At 41.0% G+C, this 12,954-nt stretch overlaps 1 protein-coding gene across 9 annotated transcripts in view; it reads left to right on the forward strand.

Moving 5' to 3' along the window:
- The window catches only part of TMCC1 (transmembrane and coiled-coil domain family 1), a 170,663-nt gene that overhangs the window by 138,647 nt on the left and 19,062 nt on the right, over positions 1-12,954 (forward strand). For 8 of the 9 annotated variants that reach the window (XM_014542725.1, XM_005870028.2, XM_014542726.1 and 5 more), the window contains one exon: positions 5,641-6,572. In XM_014542725.1, coding sequence (XP_014398211.1) covers positions 5,641-6,572 — 932 coding nt within the window. Of the gene's footprint in view, positions 1-2,361; positions 2,431-5,640; positions 6,573-12,954 lie in introns of those variants that run through there. The other variant, XM_014542727.1, reaches the window with a different exon arrangement.

Genomic DNA, 12,954 nt, shown 5'->3' on the forward strand with positions numbered 1-12,954 from the left:
TGTCCATTGGTTTGGCTTATATGCATGCATACAAGTCCTTTGGTTGATCTCTTCCCCTTACCCCCACCCTCCCCTACTTTCCCTCTGGGGATTAATAGTCTGATTGCTGTTTCTCTGTCTTTGGATGTGTCCCTGTTCATCAGTCTATGTTGAAAATAGATATATTTTTAATATGTTTGCAAATGAAAATTGCAAGCCATTATAAAGCTTATCTAATACTCTGTCCTAGATGGCTCTACTCTGCCTCTGATTAATTGGTGTTTTGAGGTGTCTGTTTAAATGTTGTCTTGGGCTGTTTTCTGATAATTCATTTAGATCAATTAATAGATAATTTAAGCCTTGCAAATGAATTCTTAATAGTAAGAGACAAACTGCAAACAAAGCAGTAGTGTCTGCTTGTTATAGCAACAATTAGATAGCTTTGTAGCCCTGACTGGTTTGGCTCAGTGGATAGAGCGTCAGCTTGTGGACTGAAGGGTCCCAGGTTCGATTCCGGTCAAGGGCACACAAAAAATGGCTTTGTAGCACATTGCCTAGCTTATAAGTAGTCAATATATAATATGTTTTGTCAAGATATAGTATAATATACTTAACTGACTGAATTTTGGTCCTAGATTTTTTTCTTTCTTTTTCTTTTTTTAAAAAATATATATTTTATTGATTTTTTACAGAGAGGAAGGGAGAGGGATAGAGAGTCAGAAACATCGATGAGAGAGAAACATCGATCAGCTGCCTCCTGCACATCCCCTACTGGGGATGTGCCTGCAACCAAGATACATGCCCTTGACTGGAATCGAACCTGGGACCCTTCAGTCCGTAGGCTCTATCCACTGAGCAAAACCAGTTAGGGCCCTAGATTTTTTTCTATACAAATTAATTCTAACCTCAGCCATAAATGTCTTTGACTTGCTACATTGATGGATATGATCAGGATATCAGGGCAGCCCTATTGAGTAGGTAATACTGCTATTGCTGCTGTTGTCAAAACTGCCTTGTGGTAAGGTAGTAGGAGGCATCTCAACAGTCAGTTCATCTGTAAATTAGTGATAAAAATTCTATTTTTTTTTTTGGGTTGTTGTGAGGACTGGAAGATAAGCTAACTAGGTGCCTAGCCATAAGACCAACTATTCAGAAATGTGACTATTATCTTACTGTAGTGTTGAATTACATTATTCCTTTGGTTTAGACTCTCTACATATATATCCCTTGTTTTGCCTGAAATATAAAAAATTTAGGAAGGAAGTATATTCTGGAATCTTTTAATATTTGAATTTTTTTTTAAAAAAACCAATTAAATGGTATAAAAGTAATAGCCAATAATAGCAGTTACTCTGTGCCTGGTACTGTTTTGAGCACTGTTATATTTATTGACTCATTTTATCCCTACAGCAGTTTTCTGCAATGGGCATTCATATTATCCCCATTCATTTTACCGTTGATGAATTTTACAGTTGATGTAATGAATCCAGATGGAAAAACCTGCTTTAGGAAGGGAATCTTAGCATATTCACCTTAAGGATATTCACAGTAGCCTATCTGAATTAAGTTTGGTAGATAGGAAGGATCCAAGCAGGAGCCTATTAGCCAGATTCCCCTAAATCCCATTGTTTCTGGGTTGCCTAGCAGGAACTTGGCCATGAGTGTGTTTTACTCTTTCTCTGCTACCTGTGAATTGCCTATCTCCTCTTCAAAATCCCAGACCCATGCATGCCCCCTTTTCTCCTTTGTCCATATAGTATGTAAGTCTATCTCCTCTTCAAAATCCCAGACCCATGCCCCCTTTTCTCCTTTGTCCATATAGTATGTAAGTCTCTGCAGCCCAGTGTGTTTTGGAACTCATTATTATGACACCCCTGATATAAGTAATAATAAACCTTGGACTTTTTCTCCTCTTAATCTGTCTCTGTTAAATTTTATTACTAGCTTATAAGCTTTATAAGCTAGAACTTAGGTGGGAGGAAAATTACTTTTTTAGCTTAGCCCCCACAATATGGATAACCTAATATGCTAGCAAAGGCTGTTGGAAAAAAGAGTCACTTTTCAGTTGGTGTCTTCATAACTCATGGCTAAGTCAGGCACTTCCAGTGCTAAGTATTTGTATTTCTAAGGGCTTTGTTCATAGCTGACCTATAATTCTACAGTTCAGTATATCTTCCTCTTTCCTCCTCCACTCCTGCCCCCCTGTCCTCTGCTATCTTCCCCTCCACTCCCTTTTGCTTCCAATTTCTCTCTTCTCTCTCTCCTTCCTTTATGAGGATAGTGCCTGCCAAAATTGGGAGTAGTTGGTGAGTAATCCAGTGACTCATGGTTTCAGGTGTTAAAACTATCTTCCTGCTGAAGCTGTGGGTTAGTTTTCTTTGGAAGCTGAGGACTGGATTCTGTCAGCTGAGCTCTTGCAGGGGAGCCATGCACTGGAAGGACATAGCCCAGGTAGGAAAGAAGTCAGATTAAAGCCTGGTTTATTTCTTTAGTTACTGTGTAGAGAAAACAACTCACATCTAACTGATCATTTGTAAATAATTATATTAAAAGTTTGTTGGGGTTTTCTGTTTGGTTGCTTTTTTTTCCAGTTCTAAAGATTCTAGTCTCAAAGCCATCTTTTCACCAGTATAGTCAATTTTTATCCTCCCAGAGTAATAGTTAAACTTGATTTCCATATCTGTATTTCCTTAGACAACAGATTACATATAAGTTGATATTCAAATGAATAACAACAACCTAAGAAAACTAAACCATGCCTACGCTGGTAGTCTTGGATCAAATTATATTTCATATTTGCTTCCCTTTTATATTGTGGTAGATTTTGAGCTATTAAACATAAACATAAGGGTCATATTGTTATCTTTTATCAGTGGAAGTGGGGTTCTTGGGGTACCGCTGGAGTAAACATTTCCAGAGGCCCTCACAAGAGGGTGAGATATGATAGAAAGCTTTATTTCCTTGGAATTATACCCCTTGGTTTCCAAAGTCCCATTTCTCTTAGTTCAGTCGTAGAAGAAGTATAGCTGGGGTTTCAGTAAAGCTAGAATCAAAGCCAGCATCTAGAGTTTCCTTTCCATGTTGGAGCCAGGCTAGCTTTAGTCCATTAGTCCATTGTGTATGGGGTCCACATGGCCATGGACCATGTGGGGGAATGCAGGGGAGCAGGAACAAAAGAGCCCTATAAGCTCAGAGTCACACGAGTCCCAAGGAGCCAAGAGCACAAGAGAGCAAGTTTCTTTGTTCAGGGAATTGAGTATCCAAATTTTGCTTGCAGTTGCCACCCCTATTCTGGCCAACCATCTCTGTCCCCAGGTGTGATTGACAGTCAAGTATCTTCCCTATGTCATCCCAACTTGACTGGGCATGCGACTATCTTCCTTTTGGCCAATCCCCTCCCCCCAGTGTTTTGTGGGGAACATGCTTATAATACCTGGCCTTCCCTTTGCTCCTTTCCTATTCTATATAATAAAAGGCTAATATGCAAATCGACCAAATGGCAGAACGACTGGTCACTATGATGCACACTGACCACCAGGGGGCAGACGCTCAACACAGGAGCTGCCCCCTGGTGGTCAGTGTGCTCCCAAAGGGGGAGCACCACTCAGCCAGAAGCTGGGTTCACGGCTCTGCAGCAGCGCTAAGGACCCCTTGGGGGATGTCCACTGAGGGGTCCCAGACTGGGAAAGGGCGCAGGCCGTGCTGAGGGGACTCCCACCCCCCACCCCCAGTGCACTGGGCCTCTAGTTATAAATAACTACTTAATTACAATGGTATCAATATTACATACTGTAATTATGGCATCTGAAATCCCATTCAGAAAGAAAAATCACACCGTGGGAACCCTGTACAACCTAAGAGAGTGAACCTAAGGCACTAAAGAGTTGAAACTCTTGGCAACTTGACTATCTGGAACTTTCACTCATCCTCCCTTCTGCTGCCTTCCTCTGGTCTTTTCACTGCTAGTTAGCATGTACTTAAAAGATGAATAGGGCAGATGGAGGAAGCGATACAAAACAGTTATTGTAAAAAAAAAAAAAAGGAGAAGAAGAAATTAAAAGGAAAAACAAAAAACAAAATAGTTATTGTACTAGTCCCTAACTATTCTGTATGGTGTTTTTATTATTATTATTATTAGTGGAGTATATAATGTCATTTTATTATTCATTTTGGTTTTAAATTATATTTTGATTTTATTTAAAGGCACAATATTTCTTTTGTGTTCATCTAGAAAGAAAATAATATTGTTTTATTCACATCAATAGTAATATATTGAATTCATTCATGAATTCAGTGTGTTTTAGAGTTAGAGATCAGCATAAATTCTGTTCAGACGGCAAACTGAGGAGATACAACCAAGATGAAAAAAAGAGAATGCATGTCTGGACTGGAAAGTTAATTATTAGCATTTTATGAACATTTCAGAATTGGTATATTACTGTCATCACAAAAATGTAATTCAACCTTTTTTTAATATGAGAGTAACCTATATACAGTTCTTTCTGGCAAATTGCTAATGATGACAAATTAGGGATGGGAAGCAAGGAAAAGGGTGTGCTCGTAAGTCTCTGAGATGGTAAATTTGTAATTTGACATGATTATTGGGAATTTTTATTACCTAGAGTGGTTATTTAATTATGTATTTCTGTTATTGTTCAATAGAGAATAGTTTCTAAAACCTTTCTGCATAGGCCCTACTCTAATTCACCACCACAAGCCATATCAAGTGGCACCTTCTTAAAAACTTTTTTCTCCTGAGTTAGATAAACTAACCTATCCCCTGCTTTGGCTAAGAGTTTTGAAGTATGATAGTTTAAGTTTTCATATCTAAGCAGCATGTCTTTTTCTTCAGCTCTTTTTAATGGTTGCTTACCCGTATGAAAGGATAGTCATTGTGTGTGTTTTGGAGTCTCTTGCCTAATAAAAATTGTTTCCTGGTTAGAACTCATAGAATTTGGCCTCCAAAAGGTCTGAACTTAGTCATTGACTTTTTTAATTACTTACCTTACTGTCTCTGTCTCTAATGTTCACATAATGTTGCCCAAGTTTATCACAGTTGCTTGTGTTTTGGAATTTTAACTCTCAAGAGTGTACACATTCATTCTTACCACTTTCAGCAGTACCTTCTCAATCTTACCTGCACCTGTCTCCAGCTACCAATAAGTGTCCCTATTAGAATCGAAAGAATTATTCCATTGCCCATGACATGATTTAGACCCAAAATTCATGGGTCCACTGTGATAAAAATTGGATTTTTTTTATCTAGCCAGTAAAATACTTGTTCTCACCAACGTTTTCAGATGACCGTAATCTTAGAACATGGGTTGGAATTACAGTGATGTCTAAATACTAAAATGATTTTTATATAATTAAATTGAACTGCAGATGTACCTTGTTTTATATAGATATGCTTGTAAACAAAAGTATGTGTGAAGAATGTAAATTAATTTATGCTTTAAACCCACTAAGGAACTTTGTTATTTCAAGATATACCGTACTAAATCCTCTAACAAAGGAAAAATACCCCAGTTTACATCTTGTGTAAATCCTTATATATATCTGTCTTGCTTAAAGCAAAGTATAATTGATTGGCCTATTGATTCTGGAAAAGTAGTCTTCTTTTGGGGTCTTTTTAACATCTACCTTTTGCTTTGATGCTAGATCGAGCGGTTGGAAGTAAGCAGCCTCGCCCAGACTTCCAGTGCAGTGGCCTCCAGCACTGATGGCAGCATCCACACAGACTCTGTGGATGGAACACCAGACCCTCAGCGTACAAAGGCTGCTATTGCTCACCTGCAGCAGAAGATCCTGAAGCTCACAGAACAAATCAAGATTGCACAAACAGCCCGGGATGACAACGTTGCTGAGTACTTGAAGCTTGCCAACAGCGCAGATAAGCAGCAGGCTGCCCGCATCAAGCAGGTCTTTGAGAAGAAGAACCAGAAATCTGCCCAAACCATCCTCCAGCTACAAAAGAAGCTTGAGCACTACCACAGGAAGCTCCGAGAAGTGGAACAGAATGGGATCCCCCGGCAGCCAAAGGATGTCTTCAGGGACATGCACCAGGGTTTGAAGGATGTGGGAGCGAAGGTGACTGGCTTCAGTGAAGGTGTGGTAGACAGTGTCAAAGGTGGACTTTCCAGCTTCTCCCAGGCAACTCATTCAGCAGCAGGGGCAGTAGTCTCAAAGCCCAGAGAGATCGCTTCATTAATTCGGAATAAATTTGGCAGTGCAGACAACATCCCTAACCTGAAGGACTCTTTAGAAGAAGGGCAGGTGGATGATGGGAAGGCTTTGGGAGTGATTTCAAACTTTCAGTCGAGCCCAAAATATGGTAGTGAAGAAGATTGTTCTAGTGCCACTTCAGGCTCAGTAGGAGCCAACAGCACCACTGGAGGCATCGCTATAGGAGCATCTAGCTCCAAAACAAACACTCTGGACATGCAGAGCTCAGGGTTTGATGCACTATTACATGAGATCCAGGAGATCCGGGAAACCCAGGCCAGGCTAGAGGAATCCTTTGAGACCCTCAAGGAACATTATCAGAGGGACTATTCATTAATAATGCAGGCCTTGCAGGAAGAGCGATATAGGTAAGTTATATGGAATTACAATCCGAAATTACTTATGATTGGGGTTCCCTTTGCTTTGGCTATTGTGGGTGGGGGCTGGCTTTTAAAGATCTTTAGTAGAGTGTCTTTTTCTGGAATGTCCAGAGCACTTTAGATATGTAATATGATGTCTGCATGAGTTCCTATCATAGAATGCAAATGACAGGCACGACAAAATTAAGTAACTCCCAAGGTTACACACCAGTGAAGCATTGTAGTTGAGAGGTGATGATTACTGTAGCTCTCCAGTCTTCCATTCTAGGTTAAGACTTTCAAATGAAGCCCAAGGTTTCTGAGGCATTTCACCTATTTGTAATTACAGAATCACAAGTCATTGCAGCCTGTATGTATACTACATTAAATTCAAAAGATTTGTTTTAACCCCCAACTCTGTATAAATCAAAGACATAGCCTGTCCAAAATGTAATGAACCGGTAGTTATTGGGCCTTAAGCACATTTATCTAGGCAGTTGGTGTAGAAAGATTAGACTGGAAATAAATCCAGATAAGCATGTCTATTACCTTTACTATGAATTGGCAAACATTTGAATGGGAGTGAACTTAAACATGTGAAACGGTTCTGCAATAGTTAGAGAATTCTCAAAGGGGTAAATGCTTTTAGTTATAATCTGTGCTAAAGGTAGAAGCTAATAGCTTTTTTGTTTCATATTACACTGTATATTCATATTAGACCATTCTTAGTTATCTTCAAATGTGTGTCTTTTCCTCTTGTTTCCATCACATGCAGATAGAAAATAATGTCCACCATGTAGTACTTAATCAGATCCAAACTTTGTCAACCAGAGACAAACCACCTCACTGATACAGATTAAGGGCTAATCTCATGGGAGCCACAGGTTGGGTTAGGCCTTGAAAGATGTTAGTTCTGGTTTTGTTCCAGTTTCTAATGAGAGGGAATCCTCAGTAATTTTACTATATCAAGGGTTGAACAGGCAATCTTTTAAGGTCCCTTTCACCTCTTTTTTTTTTAAGTGATTTTTTTAAAGTTTGTTTTTATGAAGTAATCTCAGGGCCTGAATAAATTATTCATGTGAATCAGTAAGATGAGTGAAGAGTTGCAGCAGCAAACTCTTTCACATGGTGAAAATGCTAATCAGTGATTCAGTCCTGTCTGTTATCTTCACTCTTCCATCCTTTAATTCAAACTTAAGACTGTGAGAAAAGAAGAGAAGAGAAGAGAAGAGAAGAGAAGAGAAGAGAAGAGAAGAGAAGAGAAGAGAAAGGAAAAGAAAAGTGTGGGAAAGAGAAAGGAAGTTCTAAAAGCAAAAACATTACCATTCTTAATTCGTTGTTTTATATATTCTTTAGTAGAGAAGACAATATCTAAAGCAGTGAGCAATCTAACAAATATTCAAGTAGACTCAAAATAAAGCACCTGGTCCTTTGTACTATATTATATTTAAGTCTTACATTCAAATTCTTGTTCTGCCACTTACTAATCTTGAAAATTGGGCAAGTTTCTTAACGTTCCTAAGTTCTGGTTTCCACATCTCTAACATAGGAAAAATAATAGTCGTTCATAAGGTTACTGTGACATTTAAATGAAATAATTTGTGTAAAGCACATAGCTTGGTGCCTGGCCCAGTAAGTACTTTGTTGATGTTAAGTAGCAGCTGCTACTGCTGCTTTTAAAATATGCCCCTTTGAGCCATGGAGACCTGGGTGTTCCATAGTTAGTTGCTCAAAAAACCAACTGCCTGCTTTGACCCTTTTATTTTAAATGGATAGCAAAACATTCCAGTTTTTAAATTCTTCCAGAGTTTAAAAATTCATATAGAGTTGTTATGTCTTCAAATCAGATGTAGGCCAATGTGAGAAAGTCAGAGAGGAAAAACAGGTCTCCCAAGACCCACCTTTGTATCCATTTAAAATAATTCAGAGACAGGACAGAACTTTAGCTACATCCCCAGTCTACTTCCTTCCTAGACAAAAAGCCAAGCCTCCAGGAGAGTAGAAATAGAAATTAGAAGAGAGAGACTCCTGCAGGCTTGTCTTTTTGTCTAGGTAGGAAGTAGCCTAGGGATGAACTCAAGGAACACTTTTCTAACCAAGAACCATTAATGTGTACATGGCTGCTCTAGATGCATTTCTGATTATTTTCAATGCTTTCGTTTATTTTACTAACTAGAGGCCCAGTGCACAAAATTCATGCACTCAGGGGTCCTTCAGCCCAGCCTGCGCCCTCAGGAGCACTTGGGGGATGTCCGACTGACGGCTTAGGTCGCTCCCCTAAGCCGTCAGTTGGACATCCATAGCGCTACCGCAGAGGCAGGAGAGGCTCCCACCACCGCAGCTGCGCTTACCAGCTGTGAGCCCAGCTTCTGGCTGAGTGGTGCTCCCCCTGCGGGAGCACACTAACCACCACAGGGCAGCTCCTGCATAGAGCATCTGCCCTCTGGTGGTCAGGTCATAGCAACCAGTCGTTCCGCCGTTCAGTCAATTTGCATATTAGCCTTTTATTATATAGGACTAGAGGCCCAATGCATGAAATTCATGTGAGAGTAGGCCTTCCTTCCCCCGGCTGCTGGCACCGGCTTCCCTCTGGCCGCCGGCAGGCACCTGGGACATGGCCTTCCCTTGCAGCCCCGGCTACATCCCGAAGGATGTCGGTCTAATTAGCATATTACACTTTTATTATTATAGATTATCACAGTTGACAGGAGGAAGGTCATACACAGAATTGCTGCTTGTTATTTTAAGTGATGGGGGAGGAGGACACTATCACTAACAGCATTTGCTAAACTCCTGTGATGTGAATAATGCTAGGTGCTTTACATATATTTGCTAATCCTCACAATAGCCCTGCAGGTGGATTGAATTATCCTTATTTTACAGATAAGGAAATTGGCCCCAGTGGGGTTTTAAAATTTGCCAAAGGTAGGTCACTTGGTAAGTGGTAAAGCCAGGAATCAAACCCAGTTTTATCTGATTCCAAAGCCAGTGTTTTTTTCATATCAGGCCAGTTGTTTTGTTTTCCAAGCTTAAACCTAAAACCTCTATGATTGAAAGACTACTTTTATAGTCTAGCTCTAAGAAACCTGGACTTCATTGGCAATGGGTATTGGACCTTTTCCAGGTTTCACTAAAAGTCAAGTCACTATTTTTAACATATTTTGGAAAATTCTGTAAATGCATGAGCTCTGGGAAGTTTTCTCAAGCTAATACAACAGTGTAGATATGTACTAGAGGAATATATAAAGAAACCCTCATCCCCATCCTTATTGTCCCTTTTCAGAGTTCCTTCTCAATAATGTTACTTAATGTGCTTCCCATTGCTCTCTACCTCAGTGACTAGTGCCAAGTCAGGATTCTTGCTCAAGATCATCTACTTACTCTGGAAAAATCAGAAGCATTAAGGAGCCTATAGAGTACAGTCAGTTTCTTTCTTTCTCTCTCTCTCTCTCTCTCTCTCTCTCTCTCTCTCTCTCTCTCTCTCTCCATGTAATTGTGCCATGACTGAATAGTACTTTAGCCACCCACATGCACTTAGTCCTGGAAGCCATTGTAGCAGAGCTTGGATCTAAACTCCACCCCAACTTTTGACTAGTAGTTTAGAATTTGAGCTTTGCATTGGGCACTCAGATATGAGTGAGATTATTTTTGGAAAGGTAGGAGACAAGGTTTAGACAGGTTTTTAGTGATGGGATCTGTACTGACTTCATATTCTTCTTGTCTTGCTAGTAGTCTTTTCATCCCATTTAAGTATTATTGTAGATCTGTTAGTAGCAATGGAGTATTCACTTAGTACTTCAGAGATAAAAGGAGCCCTTAGATATCTAGTTTAATCTTGTTCTACGAATTAGTACAGTGAGACCTAGAAAGATAAAGTGCTTTTGCCAGGTCACACAGTAAAATGGTTTAACTTATATTTAATTTGCTGTTTAAAAACTGGAGAACCAGTCCTATTTTCATAGTGAGTATAATATATTAATGAGTTACTGTAGGAAAAAATTCAGCTGTGGCAAAATGCGTTGTAAACAGGAGAGAACTAGGAAAACAACTTATAGACAGTTTTACAGGTTCCTTTTGTAGTTTTTTCCCTAGGGGATCTGGCCCAGAATCCTACCCATCTACTGCCTGTTTAAAGCAGTATCATGTAGGGCAGGGATGTTGATGAAAGCTTCTATTTAAAGGGGATTATTGTGCTTTAGAAATTGGCTTCTGAAATTATATTAAGCCCAGAAATATTTTAAATTGCACTGAGTCATAAGAGCAAAAATACAGAAGGAAGCAGTCACCATTAGCAGTCATCACTTGCAGTAGAACAGTCAGTAACTAGGCTAACCCAATTAGATACAGGCCATTGAAGTTCTAACTAAACAAATTGTTGTTTAAATATAATTTTACTTAAAATAAAGTAATTATCACTGGACATAAGACAGATATAGCTATGTTAGCCCCTTTATTCCAGGTTTTAGCCCTGTTTGTCATCTAGCAAATTAATCAGAGAATCTCCAGAAGATATGTAGACTAGGTTTGGCCAACAAATTTGAAATAGAAACTGAGAATATTGGATCAAATTAGCTCTTTGTTTCTAAGAGAAAAAAGCCCAACTAGGAGATGCTCTTAGGAAGGGTAAGACCTTTCATAAAAGAAATTTACAGATGAAGCTCCTCCCAGTTTAGCCACTAAAAAGGTAATGGAGGAAAAATGGGGAGGAAGGTTAGAGTAGGGAAGAAAGGGAGAGGAGATAAATTACTTCATTAATAAATTAAGGTTGGAGGAAGACCTTATGTAACTCATTTAAGCCTCAGTTTCCTCTATAAAAACAAGATGATGATATCTATTGTACACGTTGTTGAGATTATTAAATGAGATATGGTCTGGGGTGTACCAGGATGTTAAAAAGCTATCCTTACCAAGTCTGAATTACCCAGAAAGCCCTTCTAGCTTTTATTTATTCCCTATATACTTTAGGCATCTGCTGTCTCTTGTCTTTAAGACATGCACTGCCCTAAAAGTTTGGGGGGGCTAATAGTCCATGGGGACTGGTTCTGTACTTTTTCCTTTCCTTTTTCTAAAATTTATTTACTAGAGGCCCGGTGCGTGAATTCGTGCACTGGTGGGGTCCCTCGGCCTGGCCTGCGCCCTCTCGCAATCCGGGACCCCTTGGAGGATGTCGGAGAGCCGGTTTCAGCCTGATCCCCGCAGGCCAGGCTGAGGGACCGCACTTAGGCTTTTATATATATAGACTAGAGGATGTCAGAGAGCTGATCCCCGCAGGCCAGGCCAAGGGACCCCACCGGTGCACGAATCTGTTCACCGGGCCTCTAGTATGCATATAAGATCTTTGGTTAATCTCTTCCCATTCCCATACCCTCCTTCCGAGATTCATCAGTCTGTTCCATGTTTCCATGCCTGTGGTTTCTGTTCCTGCGTTGAGCGTCTGCCTCCCTGGTGGTCAGTGCATGTCATAGCTACCGGATGGTTGACCGGTTGCTTAAGCTTTAATACATATAGACTAGAGGCCCAGTGCACGGATTTGTGCACCAGTGGGGTCCCTTGGCCTGGCCTGCGGGGATTGGGCCAAAACCGGCTCTCCGACATCCCCTGAGTGGTTCCGATTGCGAGAGGGTGCAGGCCAGGCTGAGGGACCCCACCGGTGCATGATCGGAGCCGGGGAGGGACCATGGGAGGGCTCCAGGGCATGTCCAGCCCATCTCGCCCAGTCCCAATTGGCCAGATCCCAGCAGCAAGCTAACCTACTGGTCGGAGCATCTGCTCCCTGGTGGTCAGTGTGCATCATAACAACTGGTCAAACAGTTGGACACTTAGCATGTTAGGCTTTTATTATATAGGACTAGAGGCCTGGTGCACGAAATATGTGCACAGGTAGGGTCCCTAGGCCTGGCTGGTGATCAGGGCCTATTGGGGCCTACCGGCTGCCGGCCGGGGCCTTCCTTCCCCGACTGCTGGCTGCCCTCAGCCAGGGCCTTCCTTCGTTCTGCACCGCCCCCCTGGTGGTCAGCGCATATCATAGCGAGCGATCGAACTCCCGGTTAAACTCCCGAGGGGACACTTTGCATATTAGCCATATATATATATATCTTACCTAATAATAGACAAACATGGTAATTGACCATACCTTCGCTATGCCTCCCATTGGCTAATCAGCGAGATGTGCAAATTAACTGCCAACAAAGATGGCGGCCGGCAGCCACAGAGCTGGAGCGAGCAGGAGGCTTGCTTGCTCCAGTGATGGAGGAAGCCAAGGTTCCCCGCCTGCCGTGGCCCAGCTCTGAGCTCCAAAAGCAACAAAGTTTCAATTATAGAAGCTAAACAAACCCCAGATACCTGCTTTCAGCTGGCCATGGCCACAGAGCTGGAGCGAGCAGGAGGCTTT

Source organism: Myotis brandtii, unplaced genomic scaffold, assembly GCF_000412655.1.
Source record: "Myotis brandtii unplaced genomic scaffold, ASM41265v1 scaffold312, whole genome shotgun sequence".
In the NCBI taxonomy this organism is placed as follows: Eukaryota; Metazoa; Chordata; class Mammalia; order Chiroptera; family Vespertilionidae; genus Myotis; species Myotis brandtii.